General features: G+C 39.2%; 1 protein-coding gene across 1 annotated transcript in view; it reads right to left on the reverse strand.

Moving 5' to 3' along the window:
* Positions 1-23,607, reverse strand: part of grk3 (G protein-coupled receptor kinase 3) — a 99,082-nt gene that overhangs the window by 29,160 nt on the left and 46,315 nt on the right. Inside the window, exons 3-12 of the mRNA XM_049603773.1 lie at positions 18,117-18,190; positions 17,862-17,963; positions 14,929-15,003; positions 12,701-12,762; positions 12,555-12,606; positions 9,730-9,821; positions 9,541-9,640; positions 7,225-7,303; positions 6,506-6,636; positions 4,889-4,983 (exon numbers count right to left, since the gene is read on the reverse strand). Of these exons, the coding sequence (XP_049459730.1) occupies positions 4,889-4,983; positions 6,506-6,636; positions 7,225-7,303; positions 9,541-9,640; positions 9,730-9,821; positions 12,555-12,606; positions 12,701-12,762; positions 14,929-15,003; positions 17,862-17,963; positions 18,117-18,190 (862 nt within the window). The remainder of the gene's footprint in view (positions 1-4,888; positions 4,984-6,505; positions 6,637-7,224; positions 7,304-9,540; positions 9,641-9,729; positions 9,822-12,554; positions 12,607-12,700; positions 12,763-14,928; positions 15,004-17,861; positions 17,964-18,116; positions 18,191-23,607) is intronic.

Consider the following 23,607-nt stretch of genomic DNA (forward strand, 5'->3'; position numbering starts at 1 on the left):
GACAAACACACAGCACAGCTTCATGTCAGACACACACTTATAGAAGCCTATTTCTGCCATTAAGGAAAAAATTAAATGACAACTTAGCTTTATGATGAAGAAAAAACATCTTGTTGGCCATTACACTTAGAACCCCTCTCAAAATAATGACATACTTATTTTTAAATGATGACTTGATATCTCAATATAATGAGAAATTCTCTGAATGGCTTGTCTCGAGATCATGACTTCATGTCTCAAAGGGACATAACATCTCAAAATAATGACATGCATAGCTCTAAATAATTATTCAGTAACTGTAATGCTGACATAATATTGTATAATAATGACCTTGTGCCTCAAAAACAAGACAACAAGATAATTTCCCAGAATAATGACTTAGTATCTAAATAAAAAGTTACTAAATGATAACTTGCTTATCTCTAAATTATGACTTAATATCTATAGTAACAACATATCTCAAATTAATGACTTGGAATCTAAAAAATTAAACAATGATTATATGCTTATCTCAAGTTATGACTTGCCAATCTCAAAATAATGACTTAATATCTAAAAAAAAAAATAAATAAATAAATAAAAAAATAAATAAATAAATAAATCACAAAAAGACGACTTGCTTATCTTGAAATTATGAATAACTATCTCAAAATAATGGCAAATGTCAAAATGATGATTTGCTCATCTCTAGTGACTTAGTAGCTTAAATAATTCATACAATGATCATTTACTTTACTTAGAAATTATAACTTGCTTATCTCAAAATTATAACTTCGTATCTAGCGAATTAAAAATAAAAAAGATAACTTGCTTTTCTTGAAAATATAAATTACTTTCTCAAAATAATGACTTACTTTGTTTGAAATTTTATATATATATATATATATATATATATATATATATATAGGTAGATAGATAGATAGATAGATAGATAGATATAGTGTCTCCTAATAATGACATTATCTTATATTCTATATAAAGATGACTTATCTGGAAATAATGATTTAATATCTATAATGACAAAATATCTAGAAATAATGATGAAGTGTCTCAAAAAATAAAGAAAATATTGATGACTTGTTATCTTAAAATAATTTGCTTATCTTGCATATCTTGAAAATTGATATATCTATAATTAAGAATCTCTAAATCATTACTTAGTATCTCAAAAAAATTTCACAAAATGATTTTTGCTTATCTATCATATGTCAAAATAAAGACATAACTTACCAAAATAATGACTTAGTATCTCAAAAAATATAAAAAAAAAATAAACAATTACAAAATAATGACTTGCTTATCCTGAAATTATAAATTATCTCAAAATAATTATTTGCTCATCTCAAAAAAATCTCCAAATTATGACTTAGTGTCTCAAAATAATTAAAATATCTTAAAATAATGACTTATCTGGAAATAATGATTTAATATCTATAATGACATAACATCTATGAACAGCAGCAGTCGTACCTAAAAACTTAAAAACATTTCTCATATTGATGATTTGCTTATCTCGAAATAATCAAGAAGTATTTATAAAAATTCACAAAATCATAATCTGCTGATCTCAAAATAATGACTTAGTATTTCTAAATAAATGACTTGCTTTTCTTGAAATATGAATCACTATCTCAAAATAACGACTTGCTCATCTGGAAATAATGACTTAATATCTATAAGAATGTCGTAATATCTCAAAATGACTCAGTATGTCAAAAAAATTCAGAAATGATCATTTCCTTATCTATAAGTATAACTTTACTTTCTCAAATAATGACTTGCATATCTTGAAATAATTACTTAGCATCTCAAAAATAAAAAATAAACTTCCTGAAAATAATTACGTACTTATTTAAATATAATAACTTGGTGTCCCAAAACAACGACTTAGTACTTAAACATAATAACTTTGTACTGCAAAACAACCATGTCTCAAAAAATGGCTTAGCATCCCAACATAATGACATGGTATCTCATAATAATGACTCAGTAATGACTTGCTCATCTCGAAATAATGACTCTGTATATCAAAAAATGAGTATCTCAACTAATGCCTTATTATCAAAAAGCAGTCACATAATATCTCAAAATAATGACATACTCGTCTCATGATTATGACTCAGTGTCTCCAAATAATGACAACATATCAAAAGTATGTGTTGCTTATCTGGAAATCATGACATAATATCTATAGATCATAACTTAGTATGTCAAAATAATGACCTGCATGTCCTGAAATATTAATATCTACAATAGCGCATCTTAAAATAATGACTTAGCATCTCAAAAGTAAGAAAAAAAACCTTTCACAAAATAATGACGTGCTTATCTGAAAATAAAGACTTAGTATCTTAACAGAGACTTTATTTTGAGACATTTTCTTAAAATAATGACTTAATATTTCAAAATAATGACAAACTTGTTCAAAATAATTACTTTCTTATCTTGAAAACATCAGTAAGTATCTCCCCAAAGTGACTTAGTTTCTCAGAAATTGGCCTCGTATCCCAACATAATGACACACCACCTCAAAATAATGAGAAACACATATATTATGAAGTACCAGCTCATTATTTTGTGAAAGTATTTCATCATAATGAGGTTTTTCTTCATCACATTGGAGGATATGTGCTTCCACTGCAGCTCTACACATTCGGGCAGGATTAATATTTGAGGAGAAGGTGGGTAATGAAATATTTTCCCTCGTCTCTCGTTATGACGGTTTTGTTCCGCACGGCATTTTAGCTTCTGGTAAATTACTGGAGCTGCTGTTGTATTACAGAAAGATGCTGCAGGAGAAACACGTGACCTGCATCACCAGCAGGCTCAGTGATTATTATATTTTTCTTTCTTGTCTCATTAACAAAACCATAAAATCAAACCTTTTAACGTCCCGTAACATCTAATTGATCATCAGGTCTGACAACACAGCTGCATGCATATATCTCTATAAACAAACAGGACATTAAGCAAAGAAAATCAATGACATCACTGTGAGGAAAACCGTCTCTCACGATGGATATCAGAGTGCATTAAAGTGCATTAAAAATTAAGTGCAGCACAATAAATGTCTCCCATCTTTCAGGATGTTTTCAGCATCATTATGTGCATTTGCAACACATCCTTCCAAAGTAAAGCAACATTTAAGAAACACTGGATTAATCAATATGAATAATTTAATCAGAACCACAGAGAGCTGCAAACTGTGTAAATATTTCCTTCTGAATGTAGATTAGGATGATTTCATTTGTCAGAGAGGAACATGTTCATCGGTACAGCTACACAAAAACACGCCTGACCCATTGGATGAAGTCTTAAAATCTTTACTTTTCCATTCATGGTACAAGTGGACTGATAATATTGAGTAGTCAGCTAAATCTTTTTTTTTTCCTTCATCAAACTCAGCCCTGAGCGAAATTACAAAATGACCATAACATTACCCAAAAAACAGTTTAAAGGCAGTCATAATTACTGGTTCAATTACTGTTGAAAAGTTTGTAATCTCCTGCCCCAAAAGTCAGATGTGTGAGACGACGACTCTAAATGTTTGAATGGTTTTTGGTGCTTTTATGCTGTAGAAAGTCCCGACAAATTAAACCTCTTCAAGACTGCAGAGGGATCAAAGAAAATAAAGCCTCCACTAAAATAGCATCTTTAGTCTTGTGTGTGATTTATCCTGGCTTCATATGAGCAGAGGAAAAGTCCACTAGCCACTAGGCTAATTTATACAATGTACAATGCCGTAGGCTTGTGCTAATAACGTTAGCATGTTGTAATTGTTTGGAAAACGTGTTTAGTATAAGACAGTTGTTTTGTCAGTGAACCTTGTGAGTTGTAATGGAGCCAAATTATGTGCCGTTACCTTTGTTAAATGTTGCTGTTGTCCCTGGCTTCATATGAGAAGAGGAAAAGTCTGCTAGCCGCTAAGCTAATTTACACAATGTAAAATGCCATAGGCTTGTGCTAATAACGTTAGCATGTTGTATTTGTTGGGAAAATGTGTCCAGATAAAGACAAGTGTTTGTCTGTGAATGCTGCGAGTTATAGGGAAGCTGATTTGCGTACTTGTAACTGCAGAGTGACACAGACACACCACCGCACAAGTATAAATGCTCACAACAGCAGTGGCGTGATGAGTGCGACTATCGTTGGTTCTACAACACTGATTGTCTCTCCTTTAAGCGGGATGGGGAAACACCACGCACCAAAGACGACAGCAAAACCCAAGAGACGAACATCCAGAGCTAAAATGAAAACAACTTCTCATAACTTCAGTAAATAAAATAAATAAACAGCCTCACTCTGCATTTAGCTGTTGTTTACGGAGAGTGGCGTTTCACTGCTGTTTTGCTCAGCCCCTGTTCACACACAAGAGCTCAGCCGCATTATTAAAATGGCATTTTATTTCCTGTCGTATCGGCAAATTGTTCATTTCAGGCTGATGCTAATATTTCATTTCAAAGCCTTCATCTGCTGATGATGTACCGATGTTACCGTGCATCCCTAAAAACCAGACTAATTCAATAGTCAGAGCCCAGTTGCACCCTTGTGGTTCAATCAAGGGTCTCTACGGCTTGTCTGGACTGTAAAACAAATTCAAAATCGAAGTTCACACAGCAATCTCCCGTGTCATGAGACACTGGGGACACTGACCCATTACATTCCTCTTGTTTAGAAATGTAATGAATACAAGTGTGTGTCTGAAGTGTCTGATTTATGCTGTTTTTATCTATGTAAAGTCGTTATGATCGAAGGAAAGAAGAAAAACATCAGTGTAACAGCTGATTACAAACTTTTCAACAGCACCGTTGGGATCAAAATCAGTGACCAGTCTTTAAATCACCCCACCTCCCCCTGGAGCAGTAAATCCTTTAACACAGGTACTTACACACTGGCGTGGGGCTTCTTCTTGGAGAAGTCGCAGGCCAGGCCGAGGTCGGAGATACGAACATGACCGTGCTCATCCAACAGGATATTAGCTGGCTGAAGGGAGGACACACACATGGGCAGAGACACAGGGGGGAGGGATAGAGAGGGTGATATTGATGGTGAATACAAGAGATAACATCATAAGCGCAGGAAACAATGTTGGAGACCCCACTAATTCACGACTTAAGCTCCAATTTCCGCTCACCAGGAGGAAAACTCTGCGTGGATACAGACAATAAAAGAAAAACCTCCTGTCCTGGTTATCCTCCGCTGTTTGGCAAAAAACCGTGACTCACTCTCTGTCTTCCCCCTCCAACACTCAGCCTCAAAGTATTATCTGCATTGTTCTGCACTGTTTATTGAAGCCCTAAAACTGTTCCCTGACTTCCAGCAGAATATATCTGTTATTATGGCAACCAGTCCAAACAGGGGGATCAGAGGAAAAACAGAGGACGGCTGAAAACATGGCTGATATCAATCTGTGGCTTTGAAATAGCGTTTGTGGAGGTGTGATGGTGGCTCAGTGGACTGAGTCGCATCACGCACATCTTTAATGTTTCAGGTTTGAATCTGTGTCAGTTGAGTCTCTGGACTGTTTTCTAAATATTTCCATTAAATAATCTGAATATCAGACTTGCGTATAAATATATGTGATTAATTAATAGACTAAATTTTCTTTTATCATTATTAGTAATATATCAAAAAATAAAAATAAATAAATAAAAAGAATATATACAAAAATGAAATAAACAAAAAGAATACATAAAAAATAAAGTACAAAATAAATACAAGAATACATGAAATGAAATAAACAACAAGAATATATAAAAAAGTAAAAAGAAATAAAAAAGAATATTAAAAATTAAAGTATATGAAACAGTAAAAAGAAATAAAAAGGACATATATAAAAATGAAATCAACAAAAAATACTGATAAAGTAAAAATAAATAAAGACAATATATATATAAAAAAGGCAAAATTAAAATAAAATAAAGAAAAAGAAAACATGAAAAATGAAATAAACAAAAAAGAATATATAAAAAACAAAGTAAAAATAAATAAAAAGAATATATAAAAAGAAAAATATATAAAAAATAAAGTAAAAATAAAAAAGAATATAAAAAATAAATAAACAAAAAAATATATAAAAAAGTAAAAATAAACAAACGCAATATGTAAAATTGAAATAAATATTAAAACAATATATAAAAATAAAGATAAATAAAAAGAATATATGAAAAATGAAATAAACAAAAAGAATATCTAAAAATGAAAAAAAAACAACCATTAAAATGTAAACCATGTAAAAAAAAAATAAAGTAAAATAAATAAAAAGAATGTATAAAATGGAAAAAAGAAAACATATATAATAAATTAAAAATAAAAAGAATACGCAAAAAAATTAAATAAGAAATAACAAAAACAACGTATAAACATAAAGTAAAAAAATAAAAAGAATATATTAAAAAGCACAAAGCAAAAGTGCATTCCTACATTATTATGCACCATAATCCAATCTAAAGCACCAAATAAATCACCTGACATTCTTTATACATTACAAAACCAGACAGTGCACCTTGAGGTCTCTGTAGACGACGAAGCGGTTGTGCATGTGCTCCAGACCCAGGATGATTTCGGCTGCGTAGAAACGCATCTCTTTCTCACTGAACACACCGTGCTGAGACAGGTGGTAGTGCAGGTCGCCCCCTGAAAACACACACACACACACACACAATGATATACACAACATAGTGTATCAGTATGACTTCATACTACCTCATGCCTCAATCAATATCCATCAATACGTTGTGGTAACCCTCTCGGGGAGGAAAATGAGAATCGATGGGAAGCCTTCTGTGACTCCCCACCCCAACCATTGCTGTCTTCACATGTATCGACTGACTGTATTTATAGCTCAGCGAGGGTTACAGTCTCATACTGTACGCTGTACCATGATGACTGTGTCGACTCTAAGAGGTGACTCAGGGCTTTGATTGTGAGACTGGCTGGAAACACTGAGTGCAGCCACTGATAAAGAAACCCGTAAGAGGAAACGATGAGGTGTGAGCAGAGCAGAGCAGAGCTGGTTTTAGATGTGAGGAGGGATAATACAAATGCAGGTCGTGAGGCGTCAGCAGTGAGGTCAAAATCCCATCAACTCTTGATTCTCTGTGGGAGGAATGACCTGACTGTCTGACTGTCTGAATAATCCAATCTGTGCGTCTCAGCATGGACTGACTGGGGTCGGGTTTAATAATCTGGGCAGGTGGGGGTGGAGTGTGGAGGTCATCCTACCGTTCATGAGGTCCAGGATGAAGCACAGCTTGTCGGGGGTGTGGAAGGCGTACGTCATGCACACGATGAACGGGCAGTCCTGCAGACACAGAGAGTCAGAGAGTCAAAATACAAATACAAGAAAGTAGAAATACTCCAATACGACTAACAGATCCTAGTTACACTGAAGAGCAGAAGTAGTATCAGCAAATAAATGATAATATTTTGATCTTTTCTCTTTGCGTTTTGTAAAATATTGGATAATTTTACACCCATTAGCCTTAAATAGTTGCTTAAATGTCTCTTCATACCCGTCTGCAATGTCACATGGGGTCTTAACTAAAGGTCGACCAATAGAGGAGTTTTAATGGCCGATTAAATAACAATAGTTCGGAGCAGGAAAAGCCGACAGATAACAGGTCTGTTAGGACATGAACACTAACAGCCTTGTGGTGAAATCAGTTGAAAGTTTGTGGAGCAGTTATGGCTGGAGCACACCGAGTGCCGTCCCTTCCAGTCTTGAAGTAATAATGAGTTCATAGTCGTTTAGATTATCAGACATTAATTTCACACACATTGCTGCTGGCTCGCCACTTAATTCTAGTGAAATTATACCAACTATGCTTGCTAGCAAAACAGAGACAGCACCTAATGCTGTTCTATAACCAGCAACCTCATTATGCTCCTGATAAAGAAGTAAAGCTGTCATACATTAATTAACTTTCATTTAGTTCATACAATTATCTAAAGCACACATTACCTTGTGTTTGCAGGTGGGGTACACTGCACAAAAGCCTTACGTAAAAGTAAAGTAATTATTACCAGGGATTTTAGTCCCGTCTGAACGCGCCATGTCTGTAACTGTTACGGATAATGCCAGTAAAAATTACGGAGACTTTTACCTTCTGTAAAACGGTCCGAAGAAAATACCTCGGGTATATTAATCCCATGCGAACGTGATCCTCTGTAAAAATATGTGTAAATATTTCGTCACGTCCTATTACAACCGTTTTTCCAAGTTTACAAAGTTTTCCGCGTTTTTTCGATGATGGAGGCGCTTGAAGAAGCATTCGGTGTTGTCAGCAGTCGTGATAGTGGACATTTTTCTAATGATGGCATAGCCCTACTGTACGTGGGAGACCAATCAAGAAGCAACGTAGCACACACATGCCGATGGGAGGTGACGCCAGGGCGCAAACCGAGTTACCACTCCCATCTCTGGTTGAATTACAGAGATTTCTTGTCCCATACAACTCAGACATCTATATTACAGACATCCTGCGGTAAACTGACATTAGTCCACATCCCTATGTAAAACTAATCCCGCCCGAATAGCGCTTAAGGTTAAGAACAAGTACATCAAAATTATACTTTAAGAGATACCTCACTGATATTCAACCAGTTTTGTATCGTAAAAATGTGGGTCGTGCAAGTAGATAAACTGTTGTAAACTTTCCTCCATCTAACCAGTGCCCAGGTCTCCATATTCCCCTCCCAAATAAAATTCAGTTTTGAGCTGTGTTCCTATTAGCGGGCTGTAGTTTGAGTCAGCCCGCGACCAGGATCACAAAGAGTACAGACATGGATCAAAGGGAAATATAGTAAATGAAAATTAATATCAATAAAATAGCAGAAAAACAGACAGCTCAGATAAAATCAGGATATGCTTTCCGACAGAATTATGTTTTTGGGAGAGACTTGAATGAAGACATTGACTGAGACAGACTTATGTCCCAGGAACGTTATCCAGAGCCTCAGGGCCCTGATTTCAAAAGCTCTGTCCCCTTTAGTCTTCAGTCTGGAGCAGATAAAAGACCTCTGCCCGAGGATCTCACGATGCATCAGGGATTAAAAGGTCTGAAATGTAATCTGCCTTAAAAGTAATCAATAAGATCTTAAAATCAATCCTAAAACAAACAGGGAGCTGATGTAAAGAGGGTAAAACTGTTTGTAAAACCCTTATTGCTAACATAACGTCTCTAATGTGGACGTCTCTTTAACCTTTGTCACTGAAGGTATGACTTAATCTTATCTGCGTACATGGAGAAATATGTCTGTTCCAAAGTTTGTAATATTTAAAATGAATGGGAATGATCTCACCAGGCCCTGTATGGTCATTTAGTCTGACGTAATTGGTGTAATGTTTTGTGATTCCAGATAAATAGGTCATATATCACCTGATAAGTACTGGGTGTAAATGTTTATGAACAACTAATCTCCACGTAAGAACTGTGCTGTTATCTTTCTCAGTGCAGTGAGGCGTACATCTCTACTTCGCCCCGTTATAACAAGTCTTTAATAAACACCGAACAGCAGCTGCTGGCGGGTATAACTCACCCCTGTGCTGACTAACGACAGCATGATTCTCTCATTGAGCGCGAGAGTCTCCCCCTGCTTCATCTTGATCCTCTTCTTGTCCAAACACTTCATGGCGTACCTGACATTCAAACAACAAACGCCACAGATGACACACCGGCAGTCACAGCATGATCGAGTCCTTTAAAGCTTTCTGTTCTCGTTGCTTACATCTTCCCCGTGTCGGCCTTCCTGCAGCCGTACACCTCGCCGAAGCCGCCCCGGCCGATGATCCGATGCACGCTGAAGTCGTTCATGGTCAGCTGAGAGGGGGGATAAAGAGAAAATTAGACCTGAAACCTGGAGCAACATCACTTTTCTTTCACAAGAATTTAATCTTTTGAATTTGAGCAAATTGGTGCGACTGGTGGATTTGAACTTCTCCAAGGCTTTCATGACCGTGGGAACCCTGAAAACGATTCAGAATCGCCTGCTTCTTCTCTTCTCTTTTTGGCACCAAATAACAGAAGTAAACACATTAGTTGCAGTGAAGTGCTGCATGACTCGTTATCAGTCACCGGAACAAACACTGTTCTGATTTTGATCCTGATGATGCAGCATGAGTCACTACAGCTGTCCAATGAATGAGTTACCTGTCAGTCCATATGGTGTGATGTTTACATCTCTTGGTTCATTTGTAGTAAGTCGGAGTAAACATGAAATGGACGGGAACTAAGAGTGTACTTTTGATTTTTATTTTGGTCTGGACCAGAGCTTTTTAAACTGAGGCGAGAGATTTGAAGAAGGGATGTTGGAGGGAGAAAGCAACATGTGCAAACAACCCTTACAGTCACAATAAAGTCAACTATAAACATGGCAAATAAATGTTCAAATAAAAAAAAAAGTGCTGCTGCAGAACTTGCCTGAGAACCATGAGGTTATTACGTATTCTTTAGTATCAAAATAGTTGTTCGTACATCCATGGGTACACTGCAGGAACTAGTAATAGCTAATTTGACATACTTTTAATGGAGACATTTCGCAAATAAAGGTTTAAAAATCCCTGCTTGACACTTTAAAGCAATTCTCCAATAATTTAGTATCGTTCGTCCATAAAGCCGAGATCTGCTCCTTATAGCTGCAGAACCTCCCTGCTGTGCTGCTTATGAGTAATTCGGCATACTTTTAATATAAACAGTTTGTAAATATAATCTACTAAATGTATTCAAAGTTTTTGAAAAACGTGGGACAGACAGAATGACTGACTGACAGTTTCTGTGATTATGTACAGCATACCATACCATGACTTAGTCATACCAAACATTAGAAGAAAACAACACCAACATTGGTCCACAGGGGGAGCCACAGCGATCGGTCGCATTTTAGCCATTTTGAAGCATTTTTCTGTTGTTATAGCGCCACCCAGTTGCCAATTAGAGTTAAATTTCTCCAGTCACCTTGAGGCGTCCTGTTCTACATATCCACCAAGTTTAGTAAAAATCCATATGGCGGTTAGGCCTAGATAAGAAATGAGCTCTCTAGCGCCCCCATTTTGTTTGATGGGGTCAATAATGGAGGGGTCCCCTCAGATTATGTGTGGTCATATGCCTACAAAGTTGCGTGGTGATGGGTGAAACCCTTGAGATGTTATACACCTTTATGTGATGAGCCACGCCCTCCGCAATATTCATTGCCTTATAGAAGCTCAGTTTTAGTAAGTTTTCCAACTTTTGCCAAGAGGGAACTTTAGATATTGGTCCCTAGATTATGTTCACCCAGTTTCATGCAGATCGCTCAAACTTCCTAGGAAGAGATCCATTTGAAGTGTTTTTCAAAAAATTCAAAATGGCGGAAAATCTATGTAAGCGGAAGTTATGGGTTCTTGAGGCAAATGTGTTCCTCATGAGGAGAGGCATCTCTGTGCAAAGTTTCATGTCTCTACGACATACGGGGCATGAGATATGCCCATTCAAAGTTTGACATTTCAATGGGTTGCTATAGCGCCCCCCTTTGGCCAATTGATGTAATATTGCTTCATTGGCATCCTCCCATGACCCTCTACCACTGTGCCAAATTTCACATGGATTGACCAAGTCAGTGAGGAGCAAAACGTGGAACAGACACACACAGAGTTTTCATCATTATATAGTAAGATAACAGTGGTTCAAAACTGGTGGATTGCGGCACAAAAGTGGGTGGCAGGTCCTTTCTGAATGGAGCACAAGTGGCTTTCAAACGTGTCAAGTTTGAAAAAACACACTTTATCTTTACAGACAGCTACTTGTCAGAGACAGCAAACTAGCTCGACGACTATTTAACTGTGTGGACCTTTAACTAATGACAAAGGAGAAACCTGGACTCCGTGGCAGCACTAGTTGGGAACCACTGATCTATTAAGTCCCTGGCTGTCACTTAAAAAAAAAAAAAAAGACTCCAGCAATAAAGGACTGTACCTCAGGAAGCTGAACAACTGAAGAGAAAGATTCAAAGGTACAAAGGTTTATTTGTTGCAAATTAATGTCCAGAAGTTCACTTAGAAATCTTGTTTTCTTCAGTATCAAAGTAATCCAGTGACAGCTGTCTGCACATTCATGGGTACACTGTAAACAGGAACTAGTAACAGCTAATTTGGCAAACATTTAATGGTGACAATTTGCCAATACAGGCTTAAAAAGTCCCTGCCTGACACTTTAATGCAACTGTCGAGCAATTTAGTACTGTACCTCCATAAAGCTGAAGATCTGAAGAGACAGATTCAACAAAATTCAAGGGTTTAAAGGTTAACTTATCAATAAATATCCAAAAACTGGCTTAGAAATGATAGAAAACAGACACTCCTTACAACTGCAGAACATCACTGAGAATCATCACACAAAAAGCCTCAAATTAAGGCGAACAGTGTGGCGACATTATACTTCCTGTTGGCATCCCCAAAAGCACCATGGGAGCAGTAGTTCCAAAATTGAGAGCATGACTATCAGACTTGGAGGAGCTCTGGTCTGGACCCAATGAACCAAACAACAGGTGTGAACAGTGACTTTAAAGCTTGTACTCACATGGATGTTGAGCTCCACGTTCTTCCACTGGCAAAAGCGAGTAAATTTGTCACTGAGGGAAAAAACACAGAAGGTAAAATGTGAATTTAGTGGATCAGTTGAACAAATGATGAAGCTATTCCATCCATCCCCTCCACCTGTCTCACCTCTCGATGAACTTCTGGAAGATCTTCCCTCTCAAGCTGTCACAGATCTCCACTATGTATGGCTGCAGGGGGACAGACAGTCGTAACTATGAGGTTTAAATTATCTGCCAATGTTTGTGAATATATCCTCTGTGCACTGCTGTGACGACTGATCTCGACTTCACGAAGCTTCTGTTTGCCTCCTTTTGTCTGCTGTTAAAGTTAATCCACTGCACAGAAACTCCTAGTGAACATTTGTGTGTTTGCTCCAAAGATGCCTCAGTGTTTCCAGCTGAACATAAAAATCTGAGCAACACCGAAGGGCTCGCAAACTGTACAGGAAATACTGACAGGTTGATGCAATATCACTGGGGATAAACTGAATCCAGGATAAGAGCCGTGTTGTTGTAGTCTAAAGCGGGAAATTGTTGATTAGATTTACTGAGCTGAAAGAACTCTTGTTTCTCAGTATTTCATTTTCCTGGGTGGCCTTTTGGCAATTGATGCGCCTCTCTGAATGTATGAATGTAATTACCAGCAGCATGAATCTGAGAATCCGGAGTTTAAAAATAATTTTGATAGAGTTGGAGAGGATGAAAACAAACTGCAAATCAAGGCTGGGCGATACAAAATACACACTTTTAGAAACATTTCCCTAAAAGTATACGATTTGAGAGGCTGCCCCCGATAGTCGACCAGAAAGGTCATTGGTCGCTTAGTTATAAGGAGCTGCCCCCTTGTCAAAATAAATCAAAACCTATATGACTATGTCCACGCTCAGCAGTCAGACAGGAGTCAGGTTAATCTCCAGGGCTGGTACCTGCGGTTATTCCACAGGCTAGTTAATAACATGTCGGGCAGGAAATCCAAAGTGTGGGATCATTTTGAGAAGGTGAAGGACGAACCCAAGGTGATATGTAAACTCATCTTCATTGGTCGACTACAAACATGACGTATCATCTGAAACATGGAAGTAGCTACATGCCCATTAGCCCACAGCGTCATTAACAGGCGGCTCGCTCAGTGTGTGACGTGCACTTGGAGATAAAATATAGGCCTATATTAATGAAGGTTCATTAGTACGGTTTGTATTTCTCTGTAATGTAGCACAGTGTTAACAATGTTCCTGATACTATTCTTTCTCACACCTTCAACTCAAACCACCAAAATATGTATCATTTAATAACTGAATTAATATCGTAAACTTGCTGGCGACTAGTTGACTAACGAGCCTAAATGACAACTACTGGATGACAAGGTAAATTCTTAGTCGGGGGCAGCCCGCTGCAGTGAAAGTGTGTGGCGTTTCATCTCGCTATATTTTTCCGCACTGTGTCTCTTGGATGCCTGCTGCTTGCAGTCTGGCTCCTGGTCACTATCTTTTTATAAAGCCCCGACCTCACCTGAGCGCCGTGGGGGAACACAAAACATCCACAACACAGAGAATACAGACAGAGGGCAGAGTCTCTGCAGACAAATACACCACCACACACGAGAGTGGGTCATACGTGACGACTGAGAGGGATTACTTCTGCATGAGTCTACACACTGTGTGACACTGTTTTTCAGGAAAATCCTCCATAGTGAACCTTTAATAAGGAAATGAGTAACTTTCATAACCCACCGACAGAACATTTCCTGACAACTTACTAACAGCCAATAGCATCACAGACACAAAGCTATTATTAGCCGCAGCAGAGAACGACCATAGGCGGCCATCACGTTAATCTTTATGAGATTCCTAAATTCAATGGGGAAGATTTTTTTTTCTTTAAATTACATATATCAATATTGACAGGTGTTGCAAAAAGTTTCATCTGTTTTGTTTTTCGTATCGCCCAGCCATCACACAAATCCACTCCAGCCATTTTGAGAAAGGTCAGAAACTGCAGCGTCCTGTAAAAGTAAGGCTTGTAAAGGTTACTGTGTGTGTGTGAGAGAGTGTGTGTGTGTGCATAATTTACACCCTCAGATGTGTCGAGGGTGCAAAGTACAAAAATAAGGGAGGTCTCCAATACTTTCATTATCCACTGTCGGCCATCACTGCAGAGCACAAATCATTTCTTGTGCTGAGAGTTTAGTGTGTGGTATTTTTATTATATTACTCTGAGTATAGTTTTGTTTATGTCACAACAGGGAAAGCACACCTGTGAACAACAATACATCATATGTCATGTGTTTCTTGCTGTTAAATCAGGAAAAGAAGAAACTCAAACACTGATAAACATGTTGAAAGGTTGATGTTTTACCTGGAAGAGAGTCGGGGGAACCTGTTTCTTTGCTAAGTGACTCTGCACATGGTCCACTGCTTTCTTTGAAAACGGCTGAGACAAAGAGGAGGAAATAAAAGGAAGGGTCATTACAGAAAATGCAGCTTTACCAGTAATTTCAGTTCTGTTTTCTCTGTAAGACAATGCGCGTCCCCTAGTGTAACACAACCAGGACGTCACCATGAAGAGGACTAATATCTGCGTGTGTGTGTGTGTGTGTGTGTGTGTGTGTGGGTGGGTGGGTGGTGTGTTTAATAACTTCCTCCCTTCAGCAGGAAGCATTAACTCTGCTTTACATCCTAAATTGTTGCCTTGCTGGAGGACAAAAGCTGCACTGTGGTGTGCTGTTCGTGGGGGATATGAACGCCATCACTCTGTGCTCCAATATGTGCAAAGTCTTAGATGTTTATTGAATAACTTTAGATTAAATCCACTTTTTTGAGTTGGTAAATCATATGTAGAGTTACTGTAATATAGTATGGACATAGTTTGGTCTCACTCTGTCATATTTATTGAATTTTTCTGGAGAAAATCCAGTAACTGTGACCACTAGAGCAAAAAAAAAAAAAAAAACAGTCAAAATAAAACAACAGAACTGAACTGTAGAAGTAAAATAATGCTAATTTATCTGACTTTTTTGTCAGCATCATGTTTAAGTATTTGTTTTGTCACACAAACACAAAATGAATTGCTTGTAACAATTTCTATATAACTATTTCATTTAAAAATAACCTATCCAAGATAACTATGTAATGCATAATTCAAATGTTGAATTCAACTACCGCACTCAGCTGTAGACCTTTAGTGATCATTTAAAAGCAAGATTGAGGGTTAAATTTGTGGAAGAGAAAACAAAAAAAAAAACAACAACAGCAAAACTATATCAGAAATCTGTTTACAAACTCTCATACACTCATGCAGAACTATACTTAGGGTGCTTTCACACCTGCCCTGTTTGGTTCAGTTCAATCAAACTGAAGTTCCCCCTAAAAGTGGTTTGTTTGGGCAGGTGTGAACACACCAAAACAACCAGACTGAGACCTTCTTGAAGAGGTGGTCTCAGTCTGGTTACAGACGAACTCTGGTGCGGTTGGTTTGTGGTGAGAAGGTGTTCTGACCTGGATGTGAAGCAACTGCAGTCACATGACACATTGTTTGGGTTAAACATGAGCATGTTACAGTCCTGGAGGATTATTAATGTGCACCTCCTCCTGTACTGCCTTAATATGCACATTCAGCACATCCAATGCATCACAACATTGTTTTCTAGTTGGAGCCGCGCCTCGTTTTCAAACTGTATGCTTTGACTAAAATGAACAATGACAGCAATATAGTCCACGATGAGCAGCGCTAAAATCAACCTGCGTAGTTGTCCCTCCATTGTGACATTAGAAAGTGTCACATTTATCTTGCAAGTGTACTCTTCTTCAACGTTTGCTTTACTTCCTGGATTTTTCCCACATGGAAATTCTGACCAATCAAGAGCAGCTTTCTCACACAAGGCATTTGATCTGGTCCACGAACATGAACCAACTCTAGGCAACTATACAACTTTGGAACAAAATTAGTTCCTGATTCAGACCAAAGGAGATGACTCTAGGGCTGAAGGTAGCCTAACATTCATTCATTCATCTTCTAACCGCTTCATCCTCTTGAGGGTCGCGGGGGGGCTGGAGCCTATCCCAGCTGACATCGGGCGAGAGGCAGGGTACACCCTGGACAGGTCGCCAGACTATCGCAGGGCTGACACATAGAGACAGACAACCATTCACGCTCACATTCACACCTATGGACAATTTAGAGTTATCAATTAACCTAGTCCCCAATCTGCATGTCTTTGGACTGTGGGAGGAAGCCGGAGTGCCCGGAGAGAACCCACGCTGACACGGGGAGAACATGCAAACTCCGCACAGAAGGGCTCCCACGCCCGGGATCGAACCGGCAACCCTCTTGCTGTGAGGCGAGAGTGCTAACCACCACACCACCGTGCCGCCCTGGTAGCCTAACAGTTAAACCTATCTATGCTCTCTTCAAAGCCAGACTCCATTGAGAAAAACAGTAATTTTACCTCACTGAACACAGGAGCTGCTGGTCTACCGCTGCTTCAATCAGTTAGCTTGCTTGTGTTATTGTGTGACTTCGGGGAAACCAAACTAACACTTTAAAACACCAAAGTCACACAACAACATAAGCAAACTGACTAATCGAGGCAGCAGTAGACCAGCAGCTCCTGCGCTCAGTGAGGTAAAATTACTGTTTTTCTCAATGGAGTCTGGCTTTGAAGAGAGCATCGATAAGTTTCCCTTTCAGGTCTCTCTTAAAGACGTACTGAGCATACGACTAGATAAATGAGACTTCAATTATACTGCACAAGTTGTGTGAGAGTTTCTAAACTGATGTTTTGATATAGTTTTTCTGTCATTAAAAGTGGACCCCTATGACTTCAATTCATCAATAATTCTCTCAGATTTGGATTCTTCGTTCATCATGGAAGCAAGCGCAAGTTTTCTTCATTAACTGAACCTAACACAGGGTGAGTAACTGATATACAAGTAAGTATTTGAGGGGTGAAGTGCTCCTTTAAATGAGTAAAGCTTCAAAAGCACTGGATCCTACACTTCCCATGATGCAACCTGAATGTATGTTTTGCTAAACCCTCCTTGCCTCCAGCTACTTCTTTAAAACTCCATGTCCTCAGTTTGTTCTGCAGCTTTTCTAGAGGAGTATGTTTTTATTTTCTATTCTTCCAGTCATCTCAGAGCCCTCAGATGAGACGGGGAGACGTCAAGTTGGGAACCACTACATCACAGAAACAGAGCCTCCTCATCCTAGCAGGTGCACTTTGTGTGTCCCTGCATGTACTTGACCTGGAGTGCATTAGTGACGCAGTGTGGATCAGACGGTGCCCTCACATGTGAACATGACAGCAGCTCCTTCATGATGTAGCCGTCGTAAATCTGCCGGCTGCGGCTCAGCCTCTCCTCCTCCGAGTCCAGCTTCTCGTAGTCCTTAATCTGAAAGAAGACACGCGAGGTCATCTCAGCGCCACGACACAACAACGCAAAGCACTTCCTGGGAGGGCTAAATGGGAGCGAGCGGGATTACAGGCCTAATCTCTCACCGATCCCATGATGCCGTCTAATCCCGAACACACATGGGACACTTACTTCTTCGTAGAACTTGAGCTGTGGCACGGCCTCGTCGATCTCATTCATACAGAAGTCTTTGAACAGTAGGAAGCCTGGAGGACAGGAAGGAGAGACACACAGTGAGGAGGAACATCCCACACTATTGATTCATTTACAAACACTCGCTGTTGTTACAATTAACCCGATGCCAGTGATAAAATCATTGTGTTCTGTGAACTTTTTTTAACCACGACAGTAGCACCAGAATTACAATCAAATGTATTTATAGGTCTCCACATTTAAGGAGTTTAGGTGCCTTACAACAAAGCCAACAAAGAAAAACAAGCACTGCATAACTCAGGAGTCATCAAAAAGCAGAAATCTTGGTGATCGTCATGAAATTTGATCAGGATTTTTCAACTTGATCCCTATTTTTACTGCTGGGAACAACAGTTTTGGGAATTGGTCCTCCACAGCGCTCAAATAATTATTTGAAGTGTCTGGCAACATTTTGGAAAGCATCCCTTCAGAGACAGACCTTTTTGTTTAAGGGTAAAATCCTTTTTGTTTAACCAAAAACAACCCTGAAATCGCTGTCCTCAAACCCACCAGACTCCATTTAAATAAACGGCAATTTTATCATCATGTAACACACTTCGTTAAAAGTCGACAGAGGCAAAATAAAACCTACAAAAGCTGTCTTGGTTCATCTTTCTACTTTTCTGACAATCCCCAAATCTAATTTTGTTGAAATAAACCCTTAATTCAACCAGTTAGATATGTGAACATGCTGCCTCTGTACATGTTTAAATCGCTCTTCATTTAAATGGAGTCTGGTGGGTTTGGCCATAGTGAATTCGGGGCTGTTTGTGGTTAAACAAAAAGGATCTTACTCTATTTCAAAAAGCTCTATCTCTGTAGGGATCCTTTCCATAATGTTGACAGACACTTACAATAACAATCTGAGCCTGTCAGTGGCAAAAACAAGCACTTTTAGTGGATGTAAATTTGTGGCGCAAACGCCCCGAGCGCAGCCACTGGCTCAGCATCGGACCAGTTTAAAAAGTGTCACCCCCATTAGTCACTCAGACACAAATACATACTTTACTTTAAGGTGCCCTGAGGATAATTCCTACATGTGTTCATTCCGTTTCAACCACAGGAGCACAACAGTAACGTGACAGTTAAATACCCCTCTCAGAGTACAGACAAAGAACAAAAAAAATAAAAAATGACAGGGTTAGAGATGCTTCATTCCTTCACTGTCCAACACCAAAACATCTGTATGTGCTCACACAGGAGAGTGACCTTATGTGCAATTCAAACGTGGACCTTTAATAGAACAGTTTCAGTAGTAGATGGACTGGCACAAAATGTGGTTCAGACATTCAAGAGCTGCGTCCCAGTTTAGTGCTAGATACTGTTTCTGACAGTCCGTACGCATTAAAAAAAACACCTGTAAACTACTTTCCCACAATGCAACACACTGCAGAAACTGAGAAGTTGCTCCAGTTTATGAGTGTGAGGTCAGGGCTGTTTGACGCAGGCATCCAAGAGACACAACTACAAAAAAACAGATGGGCTCGCCCACTTGTACAACTGGCCCGTCCTGAACGACAAGAACAAACATGTTCTTAACTTTTATTGTTAACTATTAAAATGAGAAAAAAGTCTTAGTGGATGGATGTATTAATCTACACAATCCAGAACAAGAGATAAACTCGACTGATAGGATTCTGTGTTTCATTTTCATGATTTGAGAGATATATCAGTGTGTGTAATTAATACAAAGTGTTGCGGGTAAATAATAAGCTCATCAGCATCGAAAAAGATTTCAAAAAGTGTTGTGAACAACTTGACACGCTGGTCCCTTTCCACAGCATGTCCGCCATTTCTGTTTCTAGTGAGACTACCTGTTGGAAACCAGGCAAACGGTATGAACGTCTGTAATTTGAATGAATGAATTCAGACAGGAAGGTTTTTGTTGACAACTCCAAAAAGTATTTAAATCCTGGTGATGTGCCCGGTGAGGCAAAACGACAAACAAGTGATTCTGGATTTTACGTTTACTTTAATCTTCTCTGGCGAGCATGTTTACACACAGTAACCGACAATCCTGCATAGTGTACCTTTAATGGGCGAGTCAAATGTCAGTGAACCCAAACGTGTCCAGCAGACACACACTGAGGTGAACAGCTGGAACATCACATGAACGTGTGATTGTAAGGGCAGCTCCATCTACTGTATTAGCCTCAATAATGGATCCAGGTTGTCTTGTTCTTATTAGGGCTGATGCTGCAGCTGATTCTGAGCCTCCAGCCTCCAAATGTACACACACACACACACACACACACACCCTCATAATTACAGAAGATGGCACCAGGCATTTTTTGGCTGAAAATGACTCTCAAACACTCCAACAATGGATTCAAATCTCACGACGAGGGGGTGGGGGGGTAAAAACGCATTCACATTGCTTTAAGAGATGAGATGCGCTGTTGCCATGGCAATTGCCTCCGTGGCTACGGGCTGTGTGTGTAAAATGGTGTGGAGACACGGAGATGAGATGTACAGTAGACGCTGCTGCTGCTGCCCGCCGGGAGGCCGGGCCGCTGGGTTATGGCGATCCCCTGATTACTGTCTAACGTCTGCAGCGTTATGACACCGCTACATGGTTTCACAGTTCACTGTGGTCAAAACAGAGACATCAGGAGGACAGAGACGACGAGAGACGGGAGGACAGAGGAGGAAGGAGCCGAGCAGCAGCAGCAGCGTGCTGGAGCTGTTTGCTGCTGAGACACTGTTGCTCTCAGCGTTTGCGTGTTGGTGCGCTCCCCTGTGTGGCTTTACCTGATTAGCATCAAGTATTAGCAAAAATAGACGGCTAACAAGATTCTTGACACAGATCATGAGTCTGATCATCACTCTGACCTACACAACTGTCCTGGAGGACGTCACGGTGGACTGTCGCAGGAACAAGGTGTGAACTGAGGTTGTTGTGGCATCAGAAGAACATATGATGCTCCTGAACAACATTTAAAATGTAATTAATCAGGGAACTCAATCAAAGTTACAGTGCAATTATACTTTGCCCCATATCAAGTAAGAAAATGAATATGGTACAGAGGTCACTGCTCCATAATCCAACACCACTACAACAACCTGTTGGTTTAGACAGCACTTCAATTGTGGTTTTGCATTTTTATTTAAACTTTAGATTTTTAAAAACTGTGTGTGTGTGGACGGGATTTTTTTTTTTTTTTTTAATAAAGGAGGAAAAACCCTGTTTCCAAAAATACCCACATACACGTGGTGTAGGTAAACCTGTGAAGAAACTTTTACTTTCTTTTTATAAGATTAAATCAGCAGCAGCTGGGGATAAGAACTGAAACCTGATTTTCAACAAGCCCCAGACATAAATGATCAAATACCAGGGCTGTATCCGACTCAGAATGATTCCAGCGGGATCAGATTTGGCTGTTCAACACGAATATTCAAGGATTCAGGTTCTTTTTTATATATATAAAGTTTTAAAGTTTGAACAGGATCAGCAGGACGTTCAGTCTGACAGTGGCATTCATGTAATAAAGTACAAGCTAGCTGTGCTAATGACAGATTGGAAATGCGCGACAACACTTTTTGCCAACGCTAGATATGACACAAAAGCCAGAGACTGTGTTGTATTATTTGCTGTGAGCTGTAAGTTTCTCCTCCTCACGCCGCTGCATTGTGTCTGCAGCTGTCTGTACCAAAGAGCAGAGTAAAAAGTCAAGAGCGCTCACTCCATAGCTAAAATGGGGACCCAAAAAATCCCCAGAAGTAGACTGCACAGCACGCTGACAAGCGAAAAAACAGACCCCCCCAAAAAAGTCCCTTCTTTATACCTCCTTTGCATTTTTACATAGAACCAAATGATGGTGGCATTATTCCGCTCCAGTGTGGTTACAGACTCCATCCTGCGCTCAAAAGAGGCGTGATGGGCGTCGGCCTCTAGTGAGACATAACATAATCATTGGCAGCGTTTTCCAAACAACAAAGAGCGTGACATCAATCAAAATCATTTACATTCTCTGTTATATGGCAGCTGATCTCGTCTTGTGTTTGCAGCGTAAGATTTGAGGACATTTACGGCCCCTGTTCTTCTTTGAGTTAGCCACTAACTGCTACCAATTGCTTTTTAAATCTCCCGTGGTGGGTTACCAGCATAATACGTACTCAAAATGTCACATAGGTTCCGCCCATAGTCACGTCCTCGACTGAGGAGTCTCTGACTGATGATCCCAATCTCAGACTTTCAGGGGGCAGTCCTAATAAAGACCATAGTATCAATACACTCCGATATCGTTTCATTATCTATACCTTTTAGCATTTTGCTCTAATTTATAAGTATGCTGCAGCCTCTCACCTGCTCTGTATCGGAACACAGCTCCCTCATGCACAAACAAAAACACACACACGCACACGATGCGACACAACGTGAAGTCAGCGAACAGCAGAGCACAGAGGAACAGTGACTGCACAAACAGTTACTGCATACTGTCATACAGGCATGTCTTAAGTCCAGCCCCGGGGCCAACTGTGGCCCGCGGGCTGATTTAAAATGGCTCCCAGCTTGTTGTTCAAAGCATACTAAGTGTGGTACACCACACAATATTAGAATATCAAACAAAACTGCTTTGCATTTTTTTACATTCACCTCACAGTTTGAGACCATTATACAGTTTGTAGAAAAGCAAGAACTACGCAGCTGGAACTAATGTGTTTCTATTCACAAACAGTCAGCTGGCAAATAGACACCTAACAGCTGACATTTCCATTTAAAGTTAACAGCGAAGGCCGCCACTTTCAAGTAGGTCTCCATCTGGTTGTTTTGGTGCACATCAGAGTGCGATTTCTGTGTCCACACCTGCCCAAATAAACCTCACTTAGGGGGCAACTGAACCTGAGTTCCATTGCACTGAACCAAACGGGGCAGGTGTGAAAGCACCTTAAATAACCTGTATGATGCAAGAAACAGCTGGCCCCCAGGTGTTTTCACATTATCTAATCTGGCCTTCTTCAAAAAAAGTTTGGACATCCCTGCTGTGGTATACTGTATACATCTAGTGTGTGATATAGAATTGGGACAGAGCAACACCCTATGAACTCCTGGAAGGCTTTTATTTTGACACATCTGTGCAGGAAGTGTTGTTTTCACTGACAGCAGCTTAGCACTGAATGAAGGAATGGCTAAGGATGATAAATAAGTGCATCTCAACTCTTTGTCTGTTTAAAAGTAAAACATAGCTAGAGCAGAAGTTATTTGTCAATCAATCAATTATTCTGATTCCAGCTTCGAATTTTTGAGGATGTGCTGCTTTTTGTCTAATGGGATGTGAAGTATACTGACATTTATTTTAAAATACAAAGTTATAAACAGAAGAAATTAGAAATGAAACAGTCTTGTATTAAAGGCCCAACTGTCTCTGCAGATAAACAACAGGCTTCTGCAACTGTCTGAGAATCTGTAACTTGTTTAGTGACAGGAATC

Source organism: Epinephelus fuscoguttatus, linkage group LG18 (assembly GCF_011397635.1).
Source record: "Epinephelus fuscoguttatus linkage group LG18, E.fuscoguttatus.final_Chr_v1".
Classification (NCBI taxonomy): Eukaryota; Metazoa; Chordata; class Actinopteri; order Perciformes; family Serranidae; genus Epinephelus; species Epinephelus fuscoguttatus.